This window comes from Chenopodium album, chromosome 23 (assembly GCF_948465745.1).
Source record: "Chenopodium album chromosome 23, dcCheAlbu1.1, whole genome shotgun sequence".
Lineage (NCBI taxonomy): Eukaryota > Viridiplantae > Streptophyta > Magnoliopsida > Caryophyllales > Amaranthaceae > Chenopodium > Chenopodium album.
Genome location: NC_137856.1, coordinates 478,322 through 506,210, shown reverse-complemented (window position 1 = coordinate 506,210; position 27,889 = coordinate 478,322). Strand labels below are relative to the sequence as shown.

Here is a 27,889-nt window from a genome sequence, read left to right as displayed (position 1 = left end):
TACCAGCAGTACATTTTTTTTAAGTCTTAACTCTTTTTATTTCGTACATGGAAAATTGTCAACTTAACTGCATAGAATAAAAACGTAAGCAAGAGATCTAATTTTTTCACTTTAAAAATTTTATTCGATAATCTACATCTACTCACCTTCCACTTCAGTAACCCTAAACAAGTACAGTAAAGATTCCCCAACTATTCCATTTTCTCTCTCCTCTTAATTCTTCAATATTTCTGGTTATCATCAACAAATTCCTCTGATAAACCCTAATTTTCTCTCTCCTCCCATTTTTCCGGCGAAAACATGGCGGATCTCCATAAAAATGGCGGCGCCGCCACCGAGAACCGCCATATACTTCCGATTCCGGGAAAGCGCAACGTCTTGATTACCAGTGCTTTGCCTTACGTTAACAACGTTCCTCACCTTGGCAATATCATCGGCTGTAAATTTCTCTCACTTGTTCTTGTTCTTCTAATTATCGCTCAAATTGTTTGGTTTTAGTTTGATTGATTGATGATGATATTGAAATGAATGAGAATTGCATTGTAATTGTAGGTGTTTTGAGTGCGGATGTTTTCGCAAGGTATTGCCGGCTTCGAGGTTACAACACCATTTACATTTGTGGAACTGATGAGTATGGTACTGCTACTGAGACTAAAGCTATGGAGGAGAAATGCACTCCTAAAGAAATTTGTGACAAGTAATTTTCCTTCTTTTTCTAATTAGCTTCAATTTCATTTATTATAAATTTAATTGGTTTTATTTGTTAGTAAGATATTCAGAGTTTAATTGTTAAACAATTAAGATGGGTTTTGTGTAGTTTATCTCATTTGAATGGGAATTTTGAGAAATAATGTTTTGGAAGTGATCAAAATGAGTACCTTTTAAAGGTTTCGATTGTTGTTGATTACCTGTCTTTTTTGTATAGATACCATGCAATTCATAAGGAAGTGTATGAATGGTTTAACATAAGTTTTGATAAGTTCGGGCGCACATCAAGTCCCGAGCAGACTGAAGCTTGCCAAGCGATTTTTAAGAAGCTGATGGACAACAATTGGCTTACTGAGAACACAATGCAGCAGGTTTGTGCTTTCTTTATGTGAATTTTAATTGAGTTATTCCAAGTTCCACCTGTTGCTTTTTTGGCTCACTGAGTGAGGTGCCTACTTTTTTTGTCCTTGATTTGGTGATTGAACTTGCAGCCTTATTGTGATACCTGCGAAAAGTTCTTAGCTGATCGACTTGTGGAGGGAACTTGCCCAAAGCCTAATTGCAATTATGATTCAGCTCGAGGGGATCAATGTGAAAAATGTGGAAATCTTTTGAATCCTACAGAATTGAAAGATCCTAAATGCAAGGTATGCATCTTTCCCCAGTTTACTTGTTTCTTAATAGTGGCCATTGTTTTTTTTTTCCATTGAATCTGTATTATTATGCTTCCAGAAAGTGTTTTGATTGCACGTATAGCTTCCAATCTTTATGTAAGCTGCTCTATGTTATGTTAATATGTATCAAACTTCTGAAAGACCCTGTCTTTATTGCCTATTGATGAGAATCATTAATCGTTATTGCAAAGTCCCCTAGATACATTGATACAACCTCTTTAAATAACATTGACTTAAGTATCATTTGACACATAGGTGTTATCTGTTTCTAAAGTTATATCAAATCTGTTCTTTTTTCAATTTTTGTAACATGATAGACTAGTAGAATTGTTGAAACATCCTTATCTTGAATATATTGTGAATTATATTGGTTTTGGATGTCAAATCCATCACAAATACACAATAGAGCTTTTTTATCAACCTATTTAGTAGATACAGAGGAAGCATTAGGCCCATTAGCTACTCCAGAGAACATTTATCTATGTATTATGCTTGGCTCGGTGGGAGAATATTCCAATCAAACTATGTTTACTAGGGTTTTCACTCAAATTGAATCATAATTAGAAGCGTACATAAAAAGATTTTTGGATTAGTCTTGTTAATACTATCATAAATGGCTCCACACTTTTTGCATGAATCTTCACTTACAGAGCATCATAATACTGATCACGCATGCATCATTTTAGATCTCTAACGACTGATTGTGTTCCACAAAATCTTATCTTAACAGACATGCCAATCTACTCCTCGCATCCGTGATACCAATCACTTGTTTCTTGAACTTCCACTGCTTCAAGACAAGCTGGAAGAGTACATAAATAAAATGTCAGAAGCTGGATCTTGGAGCCAGAATGCTATTCAAGTAACAAATGGATGGTTGAAAGAAGGACTCAGGTCGCGATGTATTACTAGAGATTTGAAATGGGGGGTCCCTGTCCCACATGAGAAATTTAAAGACAAGGTCAGAGTATCCTTACGGTAGTAGTTTCCTTTTATTCATTATCACTTAATTTTGCCAATTGGTATAATATATTCCAATGTGGAGTAGAATTAATTTTTTGTTGTTTGGAATTGACTCTGTTTGTTTATCACTTGTAGGTATTCTATGTTTGGTATGATGCACCTATAGGGTATATATCAATCACAGCATGCTACACGCCAGAGTGGGAGAAGTGGTGGAAAAACCCCGAAGATGTTGAGTTATATCAGTTTATGGGCAAGGATAATGTGCCGTTTCACACTGTAAGTTATTGTTAAATTTATTACTGTAAGGTGAAACATTGGCCTTGAAGGAAAAAGAAAAATAAACAAGGCAACTACAAATAAATAGAATTAAATAAAGAGAACAGCTAAGAGGTAATCAAGAGGGGAGTTATTTTACTTCTTGTTTTGCTGTTTTTTGCTCAACATAAAAAAATTGCTTAGTTGGTCCTCTCTTTTGAAGTTGTTTCGATTTGTATGGTTTGGTTTTGATAATTGATTAAGAGTGTGAGTGCTTTATAGGTGATGTTTCCATCTACACTTCTTGGCACTGGTGAAAACTGGACTTTGATGAAGAGTATTAGTGTAACAGAGTATCTGAACTATGAAGCGGGTAAAACTGTAGAAGATCTTTTAGTGCATATTGCTTCTATTCTGGAGTCCTTGACCTATATTGATCTATTTCATCATGATTCTACAATATCATTATTAAGCCTATGTTGGAGAGCATTTCTCTGCATCTCATAATTATAAAAGTTGATGCTAAAATGCTTGAGGTGGTTCATTTTCTATTTATATTATGTAGGAAAATTTTCCAAAAGCAAAGGCATTGGAGTATTCGGAAATGATGCAAAGGACACAAGTATTCCTGTTGAAGTCTGGAGATACTATTTGCTTACTAACCGACCTGAGGTAGTTAATCTGATAAGTGCTTGTTACGCGAGTTTACACTATATGGTTTGAACTGAAGTTATTAATCTTGGAAACTTTGCAATTATTAGGTATCCGACACACTGTTTACTTGGGCTGATCTACAAGCAAAACTAAACAGTGAGCTGCTGAGCAATCTGGGAAATTTTGTTAATCGGGTCTTGAGCTTTATTGCTAAGCCGTCAGGTACAATGGATTGTTAAAAGTACCCTTGTTTTATAATCGTAATTCAATTGATATGATGCATAGTAATGTCAGACCTGTTGTATGCATGTCAAACTTCAAACTTGTTGGTAGATTTTTTTGCTAATCTTGTTGTCTATGATGTAATCATAAAGTCCAAGTAATGTGTGTAAGTTGTAGGGGGTTTGCTGTTGGAGGTGAAATTGGAAGTAAAGGATGGTTAGAAGATTTGTTTATTTAACTAGAATGTTACAAAACCTAATATATGGCGTTGTAAACAATAATTTGTTCAAAAGTGTTGCTTTTACATACTTGTATATGACATTAGTTTACTAAAGATGGCAGTAGTAGCTGTGTCATTATTATATCTATCCTCTACCCATCACTTACAAGTAATGGTATTTTAGGAAATCCAATCATAAATCATTACTGTTTTAGGAAATGTGTCAACTTTTCTTAAAGTTTTAAAATAGTATATGTGACTATTAATTCCCGGCAAAGGAAATTTAAAACAATTGTGTATATGATCAATTTGTTGGTGGATTTTCGCTATATTATACTTCTGCTTTCAGCATTGAAGTAGTGGTTAGAAATTAAGGATAGTAAATAAATAGAGATAGTGTGGCAAAAACCCCACGTGGTTAAGGCTATAAAAATGACAATGGGTTTGTACTCGTTAGTGTAACCACCCTAAATGAGGATTTTTGGTACTCTTTAGTTTAACCCACCGTAAATGGGTATGTTTCAAGTGGAGAAAAAAAAAGTACTATAGCATAGGTATAGGGACTATTTGAAATTATGACATGCGAATTATTGTCGTGCCAATTTCTAACACCTATAATCAAACAGTTTTTAAACCTGTAAATAAAAAAATATCGAGCATCTATTATCACTCTACACTAGTCTATATCCGCTTAATGATTGTTTCATATTTTATTACTGGATTAAACTAACTAGAGTGGAGATGGACTAATATAGATTGTTATAGTCACTGCCAAAAAATTTTATACTAGGAAAAAAACTACTATCCCATCTTAATATAATATTTCCATAAACAGCTGTTACCCTTTACAAAATTATATCACAATATATTAAAAATATTCAAAACTGAATTTTATCAGTTTTAATATTTATCCTAAATTTATAGTGGGAATTTAGTGATTTCCTCTTATAAAGAGGTTTAATTAAATTTGTATGGGATGTTCTATATTGTGATAACATTTTTTGTAAATTATCATTGCTAAACATGGATTTGATACATTGTGATGGGATAGTAATTTTTATATCAAATATCTGTCAGTTTATTTTGTTAAAGTTATCTTTTTTTTTTTTCCCCTCTTTTTTTTTTTTTTTCCCCACTTACTGGCTATCAAAGATTTTTTGGTGGTAGGTGTTAAAGATTATGGGAAGAAAATATTGAACACATTTCAATTTTTCCCCTATACACTTTTGCACAATAGTTTATAATTCCTTTTCGGCGGAAATTAATAGTCACACATACTATTTTAGGATGTCATGGGAAAGTTGTCACCTTTCCTAAAATAGTAATGGTTTATGATTGGATTTCTTAATGTGTCACTACATTGCTTAAGTAATGAGGAGATGATATGTATGATACTATGATGCAACTGCCTACATGTATAGTACCATTACGTATGAGAAAAAAAAAGTTAAAACTACCTAAAAAGTGTAAAGTCAGTTTCAGAACCAAGTACCTTATGGAATTGTGAAGTAGCTCTACCTTGTGTCAAATTATTGTCACACTACTAATAAATGTTTTTGTAAACATATCAGTAACAATGACCAAATTTTCTTCTCCTAGTCCGCTGCTATTGCCTTGTGACCATCACCCCACATTTTCTCTTCTTTGACTCTTTTCATTCTACCTATTCTCTATCTTTTTCATTTGTTCCTAAATCAATGTTTTCAATGTGGTTGTTGGCAATTATGGTCTGGCAGTGGACTTATAGGTGTTGCCGTGTTGGGGAGGATTGCTATGTGAAATTGGTGGATGAGGGGGTGGTGTGCAAGGATGCACGGAATCGTCAATTGGTAGCCGCCTCCCGTACTGGAAATGTTTAGGGGACGGATACGGTATGGTTACGGCTTGGAAACATCCCCAAGGCGTCCCCTTTGAAAGTGGTACGACAAGCCAATTTGGGGATGGCTACCCTCTTGCCCGGATACGTATCAGGGACGACTTGGCTCATTTTCTGACGTTTCCTTAGATTTTCAGCCCATATATTTAGGGAAAGAGACCCTAATTAGTGAAATACTAACCTAATTTTCGATTTCCCCCAATTCTCAAAAACCCTAACAATTGCGAACAGCAATTCCCTTAGAGGTGCGACTTAATTCAATCCTCTGCAGTGACCGGAGACCACTCCGATAGCGGCGACTAGCGAGGCTTTGACTTGTTACTGTTCCTCTTTCTTCTCTCTCTTTTATGCTTCTAGCTCTCTTTTTACTCGTTCTTTGCACTTTCTGTTTTCTTTCTTTTTTTGGTTATATTTGTGAATAATGTGATTAGTTGTTGGTTAGTAAGAAGTATGTTACAATTAGTAGCAAGTGATTCTTTTTTTTTTTTTTTTTTTTTTGAAGTCACTGTAGATGGCAGTAGTGTAGAAATCAATTAATTAATTTTTTTTTACCTTTTTCTGTTTTAAATGGTACTCTGTACTGCTACGTTTAATTTGTGTTGTATGGTTTTTTTTGACTTTTTTTGACATTCCATGGATTTATTTTTTTATTCTTTTTATTTTTATTTTTTTTGCCGTATCCAAGCCTTAACCGTTTTTGAAATTTTGATTTTGTTGTATCCCGTCCTCGTACCCGTACCTGGTTTTGTCCCCGTATCCGTTTCCGTGCAACTTAGGTGCCGTGAAGCATGCAACAGGTGGTGCCGTGGTTGTGGCAAGTCAATCAATGATGGGGGCAATAATGATAGTTTCTGAATTGATGATAGTTGTGTTCCATTTTGAATTGTGTTATCATGAGTCAGTTTTAGTAATATTTCTTTAATCTTTGTCTGGATTGGTTAATTGAAGTCATTAGTTATTCTTTTGCCATATATGGCTAGCTTGGTACGGAGTAATAAATTTTGGTTTGTTTTATAAGATCTTTTGAAATTTGGCTTATATAGAGTAATTGTATATTGAATATTTGTTTTAACTGTATTTTAGGCCTAGCTTTGATTTTATTATCATTATTATCATTTTTTTTGGGTTTACAGGTCAGGGATATGGTTCTGTCATTCCTGATGCTCCACAGGCAGAAGCACATTCTTTAACTAAGGCGTTAGCAGAAAAAGTAGGAAAGCATGTGGAGCAGTATGTAGAAGCCATGGAAAAGGTAATTTTTTTGGTTACAGCAATTGAGTTAAAGGTTAATTATAAAAAGTTTAATCATATTGTAAAAGTTCTTCTGTAGTGTTGGTAAATTTAGCTAGCTTTTTTTGTTGACGCAGGTTAAGCTAAAGCAGGGACTTAAAACTGCAATGGCTGTTTCAAGTGAAGGAAATGCATATTTACAGGTTAGCTTACAAATTTATTTGACTCTTTAAGATTCAGATAAAAAATCCTCATTACCTTATTATCGATAATACACGGTTTTATGTTGTTTTGGGAAACCTCTATATGTCATCTTTTGACAAGTTGAATAGCAATTACAGCATCCTTTGCTGTGCAGGAAAGTCAATTTTGGAAGCTTTATAAAGAAGATCAGCCTGCATGTGCCGTGGTCATGAGAACTGCAGCAGGACTAGTGTATCTCTTGGCCTGTTTGTTAGAGCCTTTTATGCCATCTTTCTCTCTCGAGGTGATTGAACTAGATTGCAATTAAATGTGTACATTATTAGTCACATCTGGGCCAATGTGTTGATCTTTCTCATAAATTTTAATGGCTCTATAGGTACTGAAGCAGCTTAATATGCCCCAACTTCAAGTATCTCTTTCAGATGAAAATGGGGATCTTGAGAAAATCAGGAAATTCTGGGATATTCTACCTGCTGGTCATAGTATAGGGAAACCAGAACCATTGTTCAAGGAACTGGTATGCTTTTGGCTTAGACGGAGTAATTGCTAATTTATTTTACCTTCTGAGGATTTGATTAAATAAAGGCTTTGCGGAACATTTGTCTTTTATACGGCAGAACATACTTATTTCTATTGTCTTTCATTAAAAGTTTGGGTAATTCGCAGAAAGATGAGGAAGTGGAATTTTATCGCAATAAGTTTGCTGGAAGTCAAGCGGACAGGGCTCTGAAAGCTGCTGCAGAAAAGACTGCTGAGCAGTTGAAAAAAACAAAATTATCAGGTCCTAATCTTTTTTATTTTTAAAGATTTTTATTTATCCACTGCTATAATTAATCTAGTACCTAAACCTTGGATTTGTCCATTTATTGTGATAATAAAACATCCATAATGTTGCTTTTCAAAAATTGGCTTTCATTACTATAAGATTAAAAAAGAATACTAGAATTAGGAATCTGCTTTTGAGATCGAGAAAGGGATGGGCCAAAAGTATGGGAGCTGGAAGCTTGAGTTGTCTTTATAACTTGTGTATTTCATCATTCTTGTGTGGTGAATTTACTGTGCTTGTGTTTGGTTTTCTATGCTGGAATAGATCAACTTCTTTTTGCTTGGGGTCATGAGTGTCAAGGAAACAACCTTTGGAGCCTCTACTAGCAATGGAGCTACTCTTGGCTTTGTGATGCTATATGTATATATCTTTAGCCTTCAAGGGCATGTTACTTTTCTAGTTACCTGGCTTGAAGAATTTGCCTCATGATTGAGGGCTTGCATGAAGGCCATCATTGTTGTGTGAGTGAAGCGGCCGTGTGTGCTAATTTTTTTAATTTATATTGTTTTTATATATGGTGCTGAGAGAGATCAAATTGTTTTTGCTTTGGAATCATGAGTGTCAAGGAAGTGGCTTTTGTGAGTCCCTGAAATATTTGCTAGCAATGATGCAACCCTTTTCAAGCTGTAGTACTGATGTGTGTATATTTTTTTCCTTTAACTGTCACCGACCTAAGACACATTAAGGCTTGGTGGACTGTATGTTTTTGTTTGTTGGTGGTTCATTAAAGTATATGCTATATGTTTGTTTCAAAAAAAAAGAAAAAAAAAAGTATATGCTATATGCTATAACATTTGGTAGGTCATTCATTTCAGGGTTATTATTTACATGAGTCCAGTGCTGATCAAAGCATAGTATTGATGCACCTGCTCCGTGAATATTACGAGTGCTGTTTATTCATTGTCTATCCCTTACTTTGCTTTGTGGCTTTGTTGTTGTGTATGAATATATGAATGCTTGTTTGCAGATAAAAGTGAGAAGAAAAAGGCAGCAAAGCCTGCTGCTGGATCCAAAACTAAGTCTGCCCCTGAAGCAGAAATTACGATTGCTAGACTTGATATTCGTGTTGGCCTTATAACAAAAGTTCAGAAGCATCCTGATGCAGATTCTCTTTACGTGGAAGAGATTGATGTTGGTGAAGCAACACCTAGAACTGTTGTCAGTGGTCTTGTTAACTATATACCTATTGAGGAAATGCAGGTTTGCAATCTTTAATTTGCCATGTTTTGATTTCCAAATGTTTTGCATAAAAACACTAGAGATCTTGCTGATAATGTCCGCTTTGTTGGCAGAACCGGAAGGTCTGTGTTCTTTGCAACTTGAAGCCAGCTTCCATGAGGGGGATAAAGTCTCACGCTATGGTCCTTGCGGCTTCCAACAGCGAGCACACCAAGGTTAGTTGCCAAATTATTGAAACTTACCCATGAACTTGAGTTTGTGTCAAGTCACATTATTTTCTTTGTTAATAGTAATGTAACTATATGTCCACCCTTTAATCCAGGTTGAATTAGTTGAGCCACCTAAAGAAGCATCTGTTGGAGAGAGAGTCAAGTTTTCAGGTTTTGATGGTGAGCCAGATGATGTTTTGAACCCAAAGAAGAAAGTGTGGGAGACACTGCAAGTGGACCTAAACACAGACTCTAATTTGGTGGCCCGGTTCAAAGATTTGCCATTCACTACATCTGCTGGTATCTGCAAGGTTTCATCAATTTCAAATGGAACCATAAAGTAGAAACGCTGCATATTATGGGATATTGATAGAAAACTTTCCCATTTTTTTAGCAAAAATTCCCCATAGGGGAGTTTCCATCCCTTTACTGATTTATCGATTTGCTCCTGTGATGGGAGCTGAAAAGTTTTGTTCTTGATGTTCTGTATTTGCCTCAGCATTTAAGCTCTAAATGTATTTGTCAATTTGAAAGGGAAAGTATTGAAAGGCTAGTTTTTGTTCCTTGGTCGTGCAGGGAGTTTGTGGATATATATCGATGATTTATTGATTTTGCTGTTATAATTTATAATCTAACATCGACATCAGTCGCCAACACATCCCTGAATTCTTGATTTTTTTTTTTTTAAACCTCCCTGAATTCTTGATTAATGATTATTACTCTTGATTATTTTTGGGAAAATTTGAAAATACCACCATATATTGCTGTCATTTTGTACATTATTACCTCAAGTTTTTTTTTTTTTTTTTTTTAATATCTTAAAAGCTACCATCACTCTCACCGGATGATGTCATGGTGGGTCCTAATAACCACCTCCTTTTCAATTCCCTCTCTTTCCTTCTATCTTCTCCCAATTTTTCCCTTATTTTTTCCTCTCTTCAAATTTTATTTCTGTTGTTGCAATTTAGGGTTAGCAATTTGCAATTACAGCTTTCACTGAATTGACCATTCCAAATTGAGGGCAAAATCATGTGTAGTTAGGGTTGAGTGAAATCAATTTGGGGGTTTGTCAATTGAAATTAGGGTTTACATATTGATTAATTGGATGAATTATTTGTTTCTTTTTTCAATTAATTGGTAATTACGGTTTCAATTTGGTTAGTTTTTTTTTTGCAAGGATTTGGTATCGCAGCATCTAATTCTAGGCCCCCCTTTTCCAATGTAGCTGATTTGGTTGGGCAATTGGTCCCCCCATTGCGCTTTTACTTAGATTGTACTGCATAAACCCTATTTTTAGAAAGAAAAGAGAGACAAAAAGAGAAGTGTTGGATCACTTGGATGTAGAGTTTCACATTCAATTTGGGAGGATAAAAGTACAATAATGGGTGTTAAAGAAGATAGAGAGAACAGGGGGAAAATCGAGAGAAGAGTGAGGGAAAAAAGATCATGACGTCATCTAGGGAGAGTGGTGGTAGTTTTTTAGGGGTTTTTTTTTAAAAAAAAAATATATATATATCTATAGTAATATATAAAACTAGGTGGTAAATACAATAATAAAAAAAAAAAAAAGGGATGGTAATGTACAAATTTTTTTTTTTTTTGAAACGGTGGTAATGTACAAAATAACAACAATAGATGGTGGTATTTTTCAAATTTTCCTTATTTATATAAAGAAAACAAAATATAACGCTTGATTATTATCAAGCAAAAATAATTATTATCAAGCAGAATAAATTGAGTTCATATAGATTTAATCATCCAAATGTATAGTATAGCAGTGTATACAGAGAGCAATATAACCTGGTCGCGTCGAAAAAACACTCACAATTTTTCTTGCAAAGATTTGTGTTAGAACTCTTACTACTTAAGACTAGATTAGAAACAACCTACTCCTTAATAATTAAAGATTTATAAATGATAGCCAAAAACAGCATAACATAAGTACATTTTAGTGAATAAAGTAGTTATAAAACTTATCACATTGCATATTTTCATTAAATCATATTAAGTCATCATCTAAAGTAACCCCAAAATTAAATAATTTTACTCATATAAAGAGTGTAATTTTATCAATTAATCTTAGATAACTTTAATTATAGTAACTTATGGTTATTGAAGGGTACTTTACAATGGATATATACACCTACCCGATTTTTTGTACAGCGTGTGTACTAACAACAAACCTTATCATATTAAGATAGTTGTTTATATATATTTTTCACATTTTCTATTATATTTTTATTTAATTTTGTAAACTTTGTATACGAGTAAATCTATATAGATTTTTCACATACGTTTTCTATGATTTTTTTTATTTATTTATTTTTGTAAACGAGTATTATTTATCTTATCTACTTATTGTAAAATTGTTGAAAAGATAAAGTTAAAAGGGTTGAAATAAAAGAAATATTTTGAGATATTATAACACTGCACCGTCATTAACCCCTTTGGTCTATATATAGATTGAAAATAATTCTTACATCTCAATTCATCATTAGTCACCTACATTTAGCTACTAAGTAATAATACCTTATTAATTAGCTTCGTCAAAAAAAATCCCTCATTAGCTTCGTCAAGAAAAACTTATTGATTATGGCTCTTAGAAACCTTAATAATACTAGTCTTTGTTCATCAAATCGTTTAATGGTGGGCTTCATCTTTCAACCTTCCATTAGCGATATATTCTCGTACTTCCTTCCTAAAAGACTCATCGTAGGGCAACCGGTATTACCTCGTCCATACGACACTATCGTTAAGGATATTGATCTTTACGGTGAGATGTCACCGCAACAACTATTTGAGCATCAATCGAGTACTAGTTGTGATGAAACCGAATTCTACTTCTTTACGACTTTAAAGAAGCATAATGAGTCGAATAAAAGAAATAAACGTGTGGCCGGTGGAGGAACTTGGGACGGAGATAGATATGAAGAGTGTAAAATGGTTGTAAAAGGCGAGATGGTTAAAGTTGGTATAAAGAAGTCATTTAAGTTCAGGAACTTCAATAAAAATCAATGTCTTGGTGTTTCTTGGATCTTGCATGAGTACAAGATGGATAAAGATTACTACGTTAAGACATACAACAACAATAATATCAACCCTAATGTAAGTTTTCTTTTATACCTCCATATTATTATTTGGTATCTGTTTTTTTTTTCTTATTATTTGACGGCACTAGTATCTATCTTTTACAAACGAAATAGTTATATTATTTGATGATCATGCATACTCGTATAAACATGTATAACCAAATTAATTATTATTTTTTTTTTCGTAGAAAAAGATCTTGAAATATTATTTTATTAATGAAGTGAACTTGTGATTTCACTTTTTTAATTTAATTTACGTTATCAGTGATGTGATCTTGTTATTTTACTAAACTAACTAAAATATTAGTTGAGGAGAAATATGAATAGATAATATTTAATGTTTTTCTTTCTTTCTTTCTTTTTTTTTTTTTTTTTTTTTTTTTTTTTGTAATTACGAAAATTAAAGATCTATCTTAGTTAAGCATTAATTCTTAATGACTCTATATATGTGATTATTATTTGATTTATTTTTAACTCGTAATAATATTGATTTACAAATACTGACGTACTAATCTCTTTTTTTTTTTTTTTTAATGATAGGTTGTTGATAATATTGTATTTTGCCACGTTCACAAGAAAGTGGAGAAAAAAATTGCAATTGAGATGGACAAGAAAAGGAAAGAAAGCTTCAATTGCGAAGAGCCAAGGAAGAGAATTTGCAATGAAAATAAAAATCTTGAAAGTACAAAAATATTGGAAAAAAACCCTACTACACAAAATATGGACAACAACAACAACAACAACATAAATGAAGGTACATGCAGTGTGGAGTCGTCAACAATAATCAAGAATAATGAATGTCTTAACAATGGATACGACGACAGCAACAACAACATAAATGAAGGTACATGCAGTGTGGAGTCCTCAATAATAATCAAGAATAATGAATGTCTTAACAATGGATACGACAACAACAACAACAGCAGCAGCAACAACAACAACAACAACAACAACAACGACAACAACAACAACAACAACGACAACAACAACAACATAAATGAAGGTACATGCAGTGTGGAGTCCTCAATAATAATCAAGAATGATGAATGTCTTAACAATGGATACGACAACAACAACAGCAGCAGCAACAACAACAACAACAACAACAACAACAACAACAACATAAATGAAGGTAGATGCAGTGTGGAGTCGTCAAAGAATAGTGAATGTGTTAACAATGGATACGACAACAAAGGCGGCAATGATGAAGATTTAGAAACTATATTAATGAGCATCAAATATGATGATGATCCTCTAGATTTTGATTGGGAATCTAACCTTCAAGCGCCACTGGATAAACAAACTACAAATGAAGATGATGGAGTTTCATTTGAGGAATTAATTAAGAACAATTGCCGCGGTAGTCAAGATGATACTCATCAACTGTTTCCAAATTCAACAACGAACATTCCTGATGATTGGTGGAGTACTTTTCTTAGAAGTTAATGATACATTACTAGATTCACTACTATAGGTGAAAACTTAGCAATATTATTTTGTTCGTTATTATTGTTCCTAGAAGTTATGTATGTACGTATGAATTTCTTCAAGATCGATCATATTATATACATTTGAATTGTTTATCCCCACTAGAATTATATGTATATAATATCTCCTACGAAATACTTCTAATATTATGTCTACAAAAATTGATTATATCTCAATCTCATTATGGATTATATTTCAATCTTGGTCTTAAACCAATGATTATACTTCCTTGCAAACCAAGTAATATAAATAGGGCAAAGAGCGTAAATATATAACTACCTATGAATAATGCATTATCTTCTTTTAGAGATAATTTGGTAGGTGAAGATCTTTATGTATGTGAGTAACTCACCCGAAGAGATATTCAAAGATTCCGGAAAAACCGAGTTTAATTTCTCACCAGCTTAGTTCATTAGGGTAAAGAATCAAACAAGAAAATGAATAGAGAAGTTGCAAGATTAGGAACCTGGTTATGTAAGAGTAGACCAGTTGATTGTAGATTAGAAATAAATGGTAAAAATATTAAAGTTGGAACAAAAAATTTGTTTAAATTCATAAATTCGAAAGAAAGTTCATTTAAATTAAATATGAAGTATTTCGTGGATCATGCATGAATATCTTGAGGACAAGGAGTATCTTAATTAACAACGTAATTGCCGAGAATAATATCAAGATAAACCAAATTGATTTTAATGTAAGTTCATCTGATACTCTTCTTCAATCTTGATCATCATATTATTTCTTATCATGCATGTGCGCATATATATTATGAATTGTTTTTTAATATTAATTTATTTTATGATAATTAGGAGTTTAATACGGAATATGATTGAAAATTAATTTACAGAAGCTCGTTTTTTTGTGTTTATGAATTCATATTAATAGTCACGCGTAGGGTTTTAAGTTGTAAAATAAAATATGTAAAATTGTAATTCATATTAATAGTCACACTGCACGTAGGGTTTTAAGCTGTCGAATAAAATTTAACACTTTCTTTAAAAAAAAACACGTAGAATTATGATACATAAATAAAAAAAGGGTCTCTAATTAATTTCAATAACTATTTCATATATATGATGATACCCCTATTGGGATGATAAGTTGTACTAATATTTTTATGTATATATTTTTCAGGACAATATAGTCTTTTGTTACGTTTACAAGAAATTAGTAAAAGTAAAAGGAAAATGTCAGCAACAAAAGGAAAGAAGATAGCCTCAGAGGGAGTTTAGAAAAATTGCATTTACTATATAATTGTAAAGAACAACATTGGAAGAGTTGAATTAACACCGGATAATGATCCTCACGACGATGGCGGAGGGAAGGATGAAGAAATGCCTCTTGGCGGAGATGTTGTAACAACAATGGAGAAAGACTACAAATAATAATGATGATCCTGAAGATTTCTAAAAACTGCTCTTTGAGTTAATAGATTTTAATGAAAATTTTTTGGGACATAAACTTGTCTAATTGAAAGTTATTATTACCTAAATTATTGATAGAAGAGTAGTATAAACTATAGTGGCTTTTGCTTTTGTTTTAGTAAAGAATATTATATTTATGAAATGAATGATTTTTTTTTTTTTTTTTTTTGTTATTCATAAAAGATGCCATATGAATATATAATTGATGATGATATCTACCCAAGTTGCTTGCAAGAGGCTGGTGGAATCAGTGTACCACTGTTTATTCGAATGTGTACAGGTGAGAGATAGATATAAAACTTCCTGTCAATAAAAGTATTATTTTTATTATGTGAAATATACATATACTTGTACACTATGTACATGATGTAAAAAATGTACATGAAGTCCCACGCAATTGCAGCAGATTTCCAACCTTTTCATTTACAGGACCCATATGCAAAATCAATTATTCTCGAGATAAAACAACTAAATTACGAAAACCAACTGGAGCTGTGTGAGCAGATATGGAGCGAAATCTACAACATAGAATTGAATCGCACCTGGAAAGACATTTAAATAGAGCATTCTCGTCATTAATTAAACAGTAGTGCAATAATATCATACAAAATTTAAAGTACCAGAATCTTCTGTGTTCATTTGGCAAAAAAAAAAAAAAAAAAAAAAAAAAAAAAAAAAAACAGTACAATACCTAGATGGCTAGATGGATGATGACCCTGTATCCTGTGATATGCATTTCGCCTCAACGGCAAGGGTTTTAGCAACCCCTCTGCATGGATCACCAAATTCAGAATTTGAAACTCTTATGGAGCAACTCTGTCTTCCTTGGCAAAGCTGTTGACAAAATGATATGGGCAATAAAACCATTAGCACTAGTCTTAGTATAAATTAGTCTGTAAAACCAATCTAAAATTTTGAAACTTTGCGGGTTTAATTTCTAAGATGTATTCACAACACTAGGTAGACTATTATATAATCTGCATTGAAAGCCAAAATCATTGATGGAAATAAGTGACAATCAGGTGGGAGGGGCACTTTGGGTGTATATCACGCTTAATTTGATTATATCAATTAATTGGCTGAATGCTACTCATGCTAGTTCCTGAAAACTTCAGACACGATACAAGGATCCAGTTTAAAAGATATCTTTTAAGCTCAAATTCACAGAGCTATGTGTATGGTTTGTCCACTTACCCCAGAAACCACATCGGAAGACCTTGGTGCATGGCAACTGCCTCTTGTAAACTTTTGACAGCTACCTTTTGGGGTCCCGTAGCTGGAAAACACTATAGAGATTACATGTTCTCCTTCACAATGTAGATGCATTTCAGGTGTTGTGTCATTGATCAAGATCTGTCCGCCTACAGAACCATGAGTCAACCATCTCGAAAGTGGCGGATAGTGGGATTCTGATATACTAGCACAAATGATTTGTGTAAAATGTGAAGTTAATGAGATCTCGAATGGGTTTCCTCCAGTCTCTTCAAACACAACTAGTAAGTTATTAGATTCCTGCAGCCATGAACGCGGTACATGGTATCTGAAATTGATTACACACAAGATTAGGTCCTTCAAATTCTTCATCACTTTAAAACAGAATATAGAGTAAAAAGTCATTCAAGTGAAAATATTCGTATAACTTGGTATGCAAGCATTAACACAAACTTTGCATAGGCAATTTTAGATACAACAGCAACAACAATCACAGCCTTAATCCCGTATATGGGGATAGACAATTTCAGATGAGCAAACTAAGTCCATTTAAGCTTCAAGCTCTCCCATTTACACCCTTAAATTACACTTTAGAACAGAAGGTCCTTTGGAAGATAAACCACATAAGAAGGATTGGTCAGTCTTACCAAGGGGAAAATAGGAAGGGAAAGCTGTAACCTCTAGTATTGAGAAGTATCCTACCACATATTTATATATAGTTTCCACTTCAGCCCATATAATTTGCGAAAAGTTTACAAAGCCACATGCCCACACCTTCTGTCCACTAAAGTTGGCAAAATCATTCAAGAGTAATTTTACGAGATTGTTAGTGCCATTGAGCCTTCACAGAAAATTTAATCAAACATATTGATTCAATCTCCTAACACAGGTAAAGATGTAACTTCTCCCAGAAGGGTGGGGGTAGAGAATCTGCTAGTCAGAAGTGGAAACAAGGGAAAGACATTGAAATGAAATGTGGTTGGTTTTCTTTATAGAGAACTTAACCTGATGAATAAACTTGTAAACCAAAGTAGATTTTTGTTTTTGTTTATTATTATTTTTTCATGAGGCTCAAACTTTGCCTTGAAAAGTCGAGGATCAGTGAGCCCATATTCAACTAAAGACATTGAGGCTACTTGAATAATTAGCTAGACAAACCTAGTGAACATCCCAAACAATGTCATTGATTACTTATTCTTCGATACTATGTGCAAATTACTAAACAAGATGGCAAATGGCACTGCAAGCAGTGATGATATAAGCGCTATTTTTTTTTTTCCTAGAGATTCACAACTAAGAAAGCCAATCTTTCTTGAGCTCCTTTTGCAATATCAATTACATTAGGTCAGAACCTTTTCCCTCCAAAACTAAAAACTTGGAAAAAATGGAATAAATTTCCCAACCTAGAAGAATAAAATTTTCAGGAGCATAAACGAGCATGTATATAATAATATAATGTATATTGCAATAAGAGTCAAATGCCTACATTAATGTAAAGGTAAGTATCCCAAAATTAACTTGCACCTCAACAGGAAATGAATTAGCACCAATTGTGGAATCTGTAAGAATTATAGTAATCTCCTCATTAAGTTCCACGTATCAAAGTACATGATGCATACCTCACTTGAGTAGGCTTCCCACAGTTGGTCGCACACTTGCTTGAATCATATTCTCCACGATAATCACAAGACCTTTGACATCCATCTTGTGATGAAGGCAAAGTCCAAAATCTTCCTATATGATGTCCATTAACCCAAGCCTGGCCTTTACCCATACTTGTGAAATCAAGTGCAACTGGATCCAACCCATATGATGAATCAAAATAGGTCTGCCACAGATTAAATATAATGATTTAGCATTAATAATATATACTGTATAAAGCATTGACAGAAATTATCTTCTACCATAAATGAGATTAGAATCCACATGAATCCAAATTGAGCCTTGACAGAGTTGACACTTGGCCAAAAATACTACATAAACTATTATAAAAATTAGGGTATTGCGCTGTTGTGCATAATAAAACCTAAGATCCACTAGAGTTCCAATCCAATTTGATAATAAAAAAATTCAAATATAAACTCTCTGAGGTTTTTTATGTAATTACATGTGAGTACCTTGTACCATCTTAAGGGGTCTTTGATTCCATCAGTTGTCAAATCCACCCAAGCTGCCTTCTCATGTCCATCTAATGTGTATAATTTTTGCATTTCACCTTTTAGACCAACCTGGAAAGAGAGAAGACGAGATTCTAAAATTATTTTAGTGACAAGAAAGCATTAAAAAAGAGAGAATGTCCTGCAATACCAGTATTTTAAAATCCAGAAGACAATAATTGATGGTACAACTAAGAAAAGTTCTCTCCCCCCCCCCCCCCTTCCCCCCAACTCATCTTGCTTTTGATCTCATGCTTATTGCTGAAAAAGCATAACAACAGTAAACAAGAGACATTATATCATGACCGTGTTTCGGGAACAGCTAAACTTCCAGACAGATTCCACCAAGAAATTTATCTAGTTTGTTGTACCATAAACATAGCAGGAGATCAAATTTGGCTTGCATTAAGCCATGTCAACTGCATCGTGCAGTTATAACTGGATCTCAACACAGAAAAAAAAAAAAAAAAAAAAAAAAAGGATAAACACAGACAACCTAAATATACATCAAATAGAAAGATGGAGAATGTGCCTGGTAGGTCCAGGATAAGTTTGATAGATCAATGTCCCCCTCTTTCAGTCCTGTAAGCTTGATCTGACCTCTAAAACCACCTCCATCTTTCTCCAAGAAAGCACCATAATTCTGAAACAAGAAAGCAGCATGAAATAGGTTAGCAACTGGCATCTGACAATTTACTACATTAGGTGAAAACTAGGTTAGACTCGTGCATTGCACGCTTTAATTAATTTTTATTATTATGCGTAAAATAAAGTTTTATCATTTGTATATAAAAAAGTGGTAATTTTTTTTTGTTAGAAAAATGTATGGAGTAGATTAAAAAAAATAAAATAAATGATGACATCACACATAAAAAATGGAGGGAAAATTTTTAATGTTAGAATGACACGTAGGATAATTTAAGGGTGGATGATGTCAGCAATGTTTTGTTTTAGTAATAGTTAATAGATTTAAAGAACATATATAATGTAGAAAAAAAAGAACTAAATGATATAAAATTAAGAAGCTACCTAAGATAACTGAAAAATAAATAAGAAATTGTTTGGGTGAGTAAGAAGCTCTATGTAATGGGAATTTCACAACAAACAGAATAGAAAGATTGACACATTCTCTGTGATTGGTGATGTAATACCCTTCTTTTTGAAGACAAAAGTAAATCCATATAATTCAAGGGGGAAATTTTAATTAAAAGAGCACACGCCCTTTAATTTGAAGACAAAAAATGCATCCATATAATAGAATTCAAGAGAAAACATAAATAAAACCAAACACACACACACACACACAGCATACCTGCAGCCCCACTGTCAGAGACAACAATGCCACATCATTGTATCCTTCCAGAAATTCAACAGGCTGTACAACTTGTACCCAATGTCCAACTCCACTACCTACAGTTCCAGATATTTAAGAATGTGCCAAGGTAATGTAATATACACGGACTATCAAGAAAGGAGCTCTCATGCACTTCTAACTGACCCATTCGACATGTCCTATTATATTACAGTAGAGCCTTCACAATTTCGGGGACTAGAGAAATTCAAGTTAAGATTCAACAAATAAAAGTGATGCACAAAGCAGGAAGCTTGCAGAAAATCTCATCCCAATTAACTTGATATCTATATCTATACTATCACTCTGTTAGAATAAAAGGCAGTGTCACAACAGACTTTGCCACATATCACCCTTGACCCTTCACATGGAAAATGACTTGGGATCACATCAATCAATCAATCAAAGCCTTAATCCCATAAGTGGGGTCGGCTACATGAACCAAATTTGATAATTCAACTGTTATATATTTGAAAGGTTTTGAATAATCTTGGAATAGCAGCAAAGCACACAGCTCCATCACTTCCATGTTTCTTATGTTGCAAAGAATGTCAAGAATGCGAAAGGAACTTAGGGCTATCTCAATTGAGAAGAGGCAAACCATTCATAAATTTAGTAAGAAATGAAATTGGAGAGTAAGTTTAGTTTTGTACTTTTGTAAGAAAAGTGACATTTTTCTAAAAGATTCTAATGGTATAACCTTATAGAACAAAAGACACATGGACCCACCAATTGTTACTTTGAATATCATATTAATGTTTATACATGTTGGCTATGAGAAATTGAGTTGTTTTCCAGGCCTCACTTAGTTCGCTTCAAGCAAAGATTATTGGGAGGCCTATCTTAAGCAACTCTTGCTTCAATAATGTACATTTTCTTTTTGTCCGAAAATGATGCTCATGCAGAAATACGATAAGGTTAAAGATAAGGATAACGAGAGAATACCAGCTAGTCGGCCATTTATATATATGTGTACTACATCACGCATGCTATCAATTGTAAGAGCTGGATGGACTCCATTTTTCTTCCAAAATGATACATCTTCTCCCGAAAAATATACTCTGTAATGCAGTTACATGGACATAAGTATAAGAAGAGTGTTCAAATAACCATTTTCACTAAAATAAGAAACATTCAATCTTAAAATGAAACGTATTCTAAAGCAAACCTAGTCCTAAATAGAGATGTCACCTTGAATATGAAAATGAAGTCTAGAATTTGAAGAAAGTAAAAACCAATATGATGAAACGTTTAAATGAGGCAATGTGTAAACATTGTTAATGCATGAAGTTAACTAGCAATCAAGGATACTTATTGTGGGTTCTATAAGTTCCCTACAATTGCTTTGAAACTACAATACTCAAGCCAGCAGAGAGATCATGAAGCTGCACCTGGTAAAGTACCAAAGATAATCAGAGGAGTCCTTGGTAACATTTAAGTGATCCAAGATGCCTTTTGTAGTGAAATTGTTGTCACTCCATACTCCAACAGGTTCGTTTACTGTCTCCCAGTTCTCTGAAATATAGGATGCCCCACCCTGATGCAATAAATTTTGTACAACTTGTGTGTTTGAAAATGGAGGTGCATTAGGCTCTAGCTCTTTTAATGATGTCTGGGCCCCAATCTAAAAAAGAAAAAAACTAATTAAATGTGCTAGGAATGCGCTATATTGCCACATCACAGTTTGTTTGGTTAGGGTATTTGGAGTGAAGGGTAAGTTCAGGAGAGTGAAAAAAAAAAACATTTTCCGTTACTTGGATAATAATTAGGTTGTACTAGTGAAGGATATCTATGTTCCTTCTCTCTTGAAGAGCCAAATCATTCCAAAATTGGGTAGCTTTGGAAGGAAAATGAAAAAACATGTTCATATACCAAAGATTATCAGCATCATCGACAGTTGATTACCTCTGGTTTGTGAATAATGATTAAAAAATTGATTATTGCAACAAACATCATATGCTGGTGTTCTATAGGTTCAATTGTCTTAAGTGTCTATGCATCTATCCCCCATTCTTTTAGAACTTTTTTCCATTTTACATGACTTGAACCTAATTGAAAAATGGAAAGGAGTACCAAAAAGCTTGTAACAACCGGAAAAAGAGTGAATTATGAATGCAATGTAAAATAACGATCAAAAATTAAGTGGAAGTCCAATGCCCCTCAAAATAAAAATAAATAAAATAAAAAGAAAAGTGGCAGTCGAAAAACCTAAATAGCACAAATCAGCAATTGGTAACATATGTACAACTGTGAAGGCAGTAGAATTGATTAATGCAGGCTGCCAGATCAGATAAAAGATAAGATAATTGCCTAAGAAAAGATAGAGAGCCACAACCTTGGCAGTGTTGTAAGCCACATTACAACAGTCTGGTAATATACTGACAGACCAAGGAGGTAGAGTGTACATGTGACCCTGGAAATGCACCGAAGCCACATTATGTTGATCAATATTAGCCAAAAATGCTGAGCACTTATCTTCATCTCCAGACTCACTTGCCCTTCTTCTATTACCTCTTTTGTGATAAACATGAGCCTGGCCAGTGAAAATGTAGAATTGCACTCTAAGTTAAATAATAAGTTGTAAGCATTGTAAATGTCACAAATAATAAGATCCACATTGTTTCTATTTGTTAGACCCAGACAATAACAACAGTTGTTCAATCCTTCCATTTATTAATTAGAATTTAAACATAGTGCCTCAATGAGGATTCTCTTGAAAGAAGAAACCTTTTAAAAGCCTCGCACATGCAATTAACAGGGTGCATTCTCGCAGCTACTCCAAACTTTCAAATCGAATAGATGGAAAGTAAACTTGGCAACCCAGCTACCAAGGCCCCAGGCCCTACCCTTGGATATGGAAACCCCCTACCTCAGAAGTTTGGAAGTTGGCCCTCCAAATTCCATTTATGTAGATTTTAGGAATCTTTTAAAATCATACCCAACGCCAGAAATATGTGAACTTAAAACCTACTAGATTCCAGGATAGAACATAATTTTTGAGGTTTGATTGAGATATATGCAGACAGTTCTTATAGTACACAGAATGGTTTGTATAGTTTGCCACAGATCCTTGATACATACAACTTCAAAGTGGTATCCTGTTGCTCCGAGGACAACTTGTCCACTATTATATTGTAATTGTTGCTGATTTTCTTAGACTACCTCCATTTCATATTATTTGCAACATTTGCCAAAAATGGATGTTTCATGTTATTTGCAACAAATGTTTTCGTTCCTTTTTAAGTTATCATTTCTCTGTATCTCTTTCCCCATCCCATGCATCTCTATCTTTCTCTCTCCATTTAACACAAACAAACAAATTATACCTCGGAGTCCGTGTAAACTCATTTGTTGCAAATAATATAAAACAGAGGTAGTATAAATTAACTTCATCAAAATGCTTTTTAAGAGGCTCTTTCCCATGGCTGGCTAATGAGAATGGTAACTATGCAGCCTTGCCTTTACCCCGGAAATAAGGAGAAACTGTTAGAAATTGACCCTTGATGCACAAATCTCCTTCATGCACAAATTGCAGAATTACAATAATTTTGACAAAATGAAATAGACAAACTCCAGAATGTACCTCCTGCATATGCCCCAGCTTGACATATTGAGGAGAATCAACTGCAACTAGAGCAGGTTCACAAAGCTTGATTGCAGCATGCAAATCCTTCAAATGACCCCACTTTGGCTGGCTTAAAAGACCTATATGCACAAGCTTGACATTTTCAAATGGCCTCAAATAGACCTGTGAAGATAATCTGATATGCATATCCATATAAAACACATCCAAGTCAAAAGACACAGTTTTTACTTGCCATATTCGTCTATGGGAGCATCATAATCATAACTTGTGATATAAAATGGACCTCCAGCTGACCTCCCAAAATTTGTTCCGCCAAAATACTGAAAATAGAAAGCACAAAATACAGGACGTAAATACCTTATTTCAAGCTCATTCCGCAGAATATGATTATTTTCAAGAAAATTTGGTGATAATTCACCCTGATATTGATAGGCTCATACAATTTAGAGTAAACATTACCCAAGGGTTCTAAACTATATACTTTCATTTTATAATAAGAATATAAGGCTTCATTCTTTTCACTTGAATACCTTTTATTTGAACTTATTAGCCTTTATGTCAACTAATTTGAACTGATTTTTTCTTATCACAATTCAATAGACCTTTATTCTTCCAGAAACTCTTTTAAAAGGTAAAAAGAACAAGGCCTAAGTATTATTCATTGGTGGTCACCGACCTCCACTATAGCACAGCATTAAAAAATAAAAATAAATAAATAAACAGTTGACTTAAGGTGTCGTTATGGTCAAGAATAGAACATTTCACAGACCCAGATATCTTCTACAACAGGGTACTTTTAAGAAAATCTATTTGACGGACAAAAAGCTTTTCAAAACTAAAAGATATCCCAGAACTCTACAGAATTACAGCTTGCATGGCATGGCATCTGTCAGTTTCAGAGAGTTTGGACCAAAAATGAAAATTTACCAACATCATTTTGTAGCCTGCCCTCAAAAATTGATTTCTCACAATACAAAACCAGAAATTTAATTGACAATGTTATTCTTGTGTAAAGTGTACTCGTTAAAAGTTGGTGGAAAGCTGAGCTTAGAAGCTTAGAAGTCTACCCACAATTACACTACTGCATAAGCAACCCAACTTAGCTATATTACCATGTAATAATTTTGTAAGCTACCACCTCGTTGGAAAAAGCGAGCAACTGCAAATGCCAGGTCTTGAACGGGCCTATGAGGTACACTTCCACCCCACTTAGTGTACCTACAAACAAATTAAATGAGGATATATAAATACAAGCACACAGGAAATCATCAGATATAGCAGTAAAAATTATCCCACTACTTTTTCCCTTCAAGGTTTCAACAAATTTTATATAGAGACATACTGACAAACCAGGAGGAATTAGGATCATTAGCTGACCAGATGGCAAGTTGAAGGCACAGAACCTATTTTCTTTACTTTCTTTATTTAACGACAAAATATTTTATCAAAATAGAAGTATAGAAAATATATTTATAAAGATGGAGGACAAGTTGTCCTCACAAGGATTCTACAAAAATCAAATCAAACACATGTTTGCCCAGTTCCAATGATTGTATCCCGTCTCTGTTGAACAATTTTGCAAAGCCCTAGGCGCTTCAGCTAATAAAGACACCAGGAAAGTGACTTTATCCAATGGTAAGTCACAGAAAACAGAAGCGCCTTTTAAAAAAATAAGGCTATTTCTCACATAACTTATCTCCCCTACAACTATTGATTATCTGGTGAAAGTTCGTTGGTTATCGTTGGTCATCACCCCCATGAATAATGCAAGGTGAAAGGGAAAGAGAGGGAAGGCAGGGGTCAATGGCAGTGGACCACAGTAAGAGGAAAGATATTGTGGGAAGGGGGGTGTGAAGGATGGGTACCTCTAGTTTTGGCCCATTTTTATAACGGGGGTTGGGACAAGATGGTTTTGCTCAGGATTCTTATCCGGTATGTCTCAAAACTGGTGCATACAGTCAGCAAATTGGAAAGGAGGAAAAACAAATAGGAACATAAAGGCAACCATTGTGAACAAATCTCTGACTAGGTTTTATATTCCACTTATCAACAAAACGCAATATTATATACGCCAACTTTCATCTAAAACAAGCTCAGATTGTTTTACTTACTTAGCTACCTTGTAAATCATAGCTCATGATGTCAGCGCATAAAATCTTATTCATCAATCAATATTCAGTCACTTCTCAATAATGTAATAAATTCACACAGTTGCTAAACTTGCTAATGAAAAATGAACTAAAAGTCACACAGCCAAGGACATACCATCCATCCCAGTCCTCAGTCCAAAAAACAGGCTTCTTGTTGGAATTTGGCTTAAAGCCATCACAATAGTAGCCATTGCAGGTATTAATCTGGATTTTGGTTGAACACAAAATCTCATGATTAGTGTTGAAGCAGGATTGCACAGCACATACTTTATAGGCAAAATAACCAAACAGAATCATAAATTCACTTAATGCTTGCAAATATTTGATTAAACTTAAAAGTACAGACAAACAATAGCAGTAATGTACACACACAAATCTCAGAAAAAATAAAAAGGAGGGATGCATGCACTATATGGTGATAATGAACTTACAATGAATTCAGGTGCATCAGTTTGTTTGCACATTACCCATGGGACACCAGCACCAAGACCAACAGCCATGTTAGCAGCCCAGTTGATATAGTCTCGTCCTTTTTTACCATATGAGCTTTCAACATCTCCATATTCATTCTCAATCTGACAGAACGACAATCAAGAAATAAACTTTTAAAAGTCACTGCAATAAAAGGGTTGAGAGAGAGATCAATCAATTAAAAATAAACTCCAACATAAAATGTATAATTTTTATCACCCAACCATATATAGCATGACCCAGGTCTATTAACTCATGTTAGCCGACCCCAAATCATTTTGGGACTATGGCTTTGTTGTTGTTTGGGGGGGTGTCTTTGTGCAGAAGCATGTAAACATAGATAAGGAAACTGGTATCCTACTTCAACATGCAACTTAAAATCACTCAACCTGCAATAGTATTAGTGGCCCTCCTTGCCAAGAGAACAGACTCTCCTCCCGCATTAAGTTTACAATCTTTGTAACAAACCGTTGCATCTCCTCCTGAAGAAACATGCAATCAAAATTATTCAGGAAATCTGAAATGCAGCAAATGATTATCAATGAGCATATCTACCCCATTTTCCTATGAGAGGTGAGAGAGACTAGATAACACATTAACCCTTACCTTAAAAGGTGCATTATCTGTTCGAAATTCAATACCAGGAACATCTCGCAGCCACACAGGAAAGCCACTGTTAAACAACAAACCAATTAGCCATAAAGCAAATAATTAGTAGTGAAGTTACAAATAACATCAATAATATTTTTCACTCACTAGGAATCACATAATAAATAACATATAGCTTAAAATCATAAAACAGCAAACACATTTACATGAAAGCATCAAACAACAAAAGGAATAAAAAGGAGTATACCCAAAATTCCACTCTGCACACACATAAGGTCCTATCCTAAGGAAGAAATAGAGTCCATTCGACCCGACTAGCTTCGCAAACTTGACGAGATCAAATCTCCCTTCAAAATTATACTACAATTATGATCAACATACAAAATTAAACATGAATTCATAACCAAATTTCACTAAAATTTTCAGAAACTTAAACATGAAATAAATCATCCCTAACCTCTCCTCTCACAGGCTCATGTCCATTCCAAAATGTGTATGTTTCGATCACTTCAGCACCTCCTTCCTTAGCCTTTGCAATCAAATCAGGCCACATCTACATAACATAAATTACGAAATCAAATCAAAAATTGAATGTAATTTTGAATTAAATTGGATGATTACAATAATCAAAGTTCAGAATTAGGGAAGAATAATGGAGGAAGAAGAAGAAGAAGAAGAAGGACCTGAGGAGTGGCGCGAGGGTAGTGAATGCCGGCGGAGATGAGCATGCGACGGCGGCCGGCGATGATAAGTGATCGGTGATCGTAAGTGACGTTGAATGGCTCGAAGAAGAGCTTTCCGGCGCCGAATTCCGCCATTGATAGAAGCAGGAAGAGTAAACGCCATTGTTGTGAAATTAGAGCTTTCTTCATTTCAACTTCTTCTTGCAGCTGAAGATAGGAGATAGAAATTAAGTAAGTATTAATAGCATGAAATGAATTTGGATAAAGACGGTTTAACTTGTAATTAGACACGTAATCTGAGGACTTTAAATTTTAAATCAATCATAATTTATTTTTTTTAAAACGAGTATGTTCTTACCATCGTTTATCGTCTTTAGCTCATTTGGTAAGAGAAAATTTGTAAAAAAAAAAAACCTTTAAAAAGCACTATTTTGAAGGAAAAAAAAA

At 34.0% G+C, this 27,889-nt stretch overlaps 2 protein-coding genes across 2 annotated transcripts; one reads left to right on the top strand and one right to left on the bottom strand.

Moving 5' to 3' along the window:
- Nucleotides 1-143: 143 nt before the first annotated feature.
- LOC145608629 (putative methionine--tRNA ligase) lies at nt 144-9,756 on the top strand. The gene is made up of 17 exons (XM_081664241.1): nt 144-439; nt 553-697; nt 926-1,079; nt 1,200-1,355; nt 2,113-2,343; nt 2,481-2,624; nt 2,886-2,976; nt 3,169-3,275; nt 3,365-3,479; nt 6,709-6,827; nt 6,943-7,008; nt 7,164-7,292; nt 7,386-7,526; nt 7,676-7,790; nt 8,803-9,035; nt 9,128-9,229; nt 9,337-9,756. Exons 1-17 carry the CDS (start codon nt 301-303, stop codon nt 9,565-9,567), a joined length of 2,418 nt encoding a protein of 805 aa, XP_081520367.1. The 5' UTR covers nt 144-300; the 3' UTR covers nt 9,568-9,756.
- Nucleotides 9,757-15,530: 5,774 nt separating this feature from the next.
- On the bottom strand, nt 15,531-27,661 carry LOC145608032 (beta-galactosidase 9-like). The gene is made up of 20 exons (XM_081663637.1): nt 27,443-27,661; nt 27,217-27,312; nt 27,007-27,119; nt 26,757-26,823; nt 26,540-26,632; nt 26,111-26,254; nt 25,795-25,883; nt 24,642-24,747; nt 23,762-23,849; nt 23,527-23,648; nt 22,279-22,476; nt 21,335-21,567; nt 20,889-21,004; nt 19,905-20,002; nt 19,125-19,235; nt 18,554-18,664; nt 18,056-18,264; nt 16,419-16,764; nt 15,916-16,058; nt 15,531-15,766 (listed from the first exon to the last, which is right to left on the bottom strand). The coding sequence occupies exons 1-19, from the start codon at nt 27,629-27,631 to the stop codon at nt 15,924-15,926; spliced, it is 2,664 nt and encodes an 887-aa protein (XP_081519763.1). The 5' UTR covers nt 27,632-27,661; the 3' UTR covers nt 15,531-15,766; nt 15,916-15,923.
- Nucleotides 27,662-27,889: the final 228 nt, after the last annotated feature.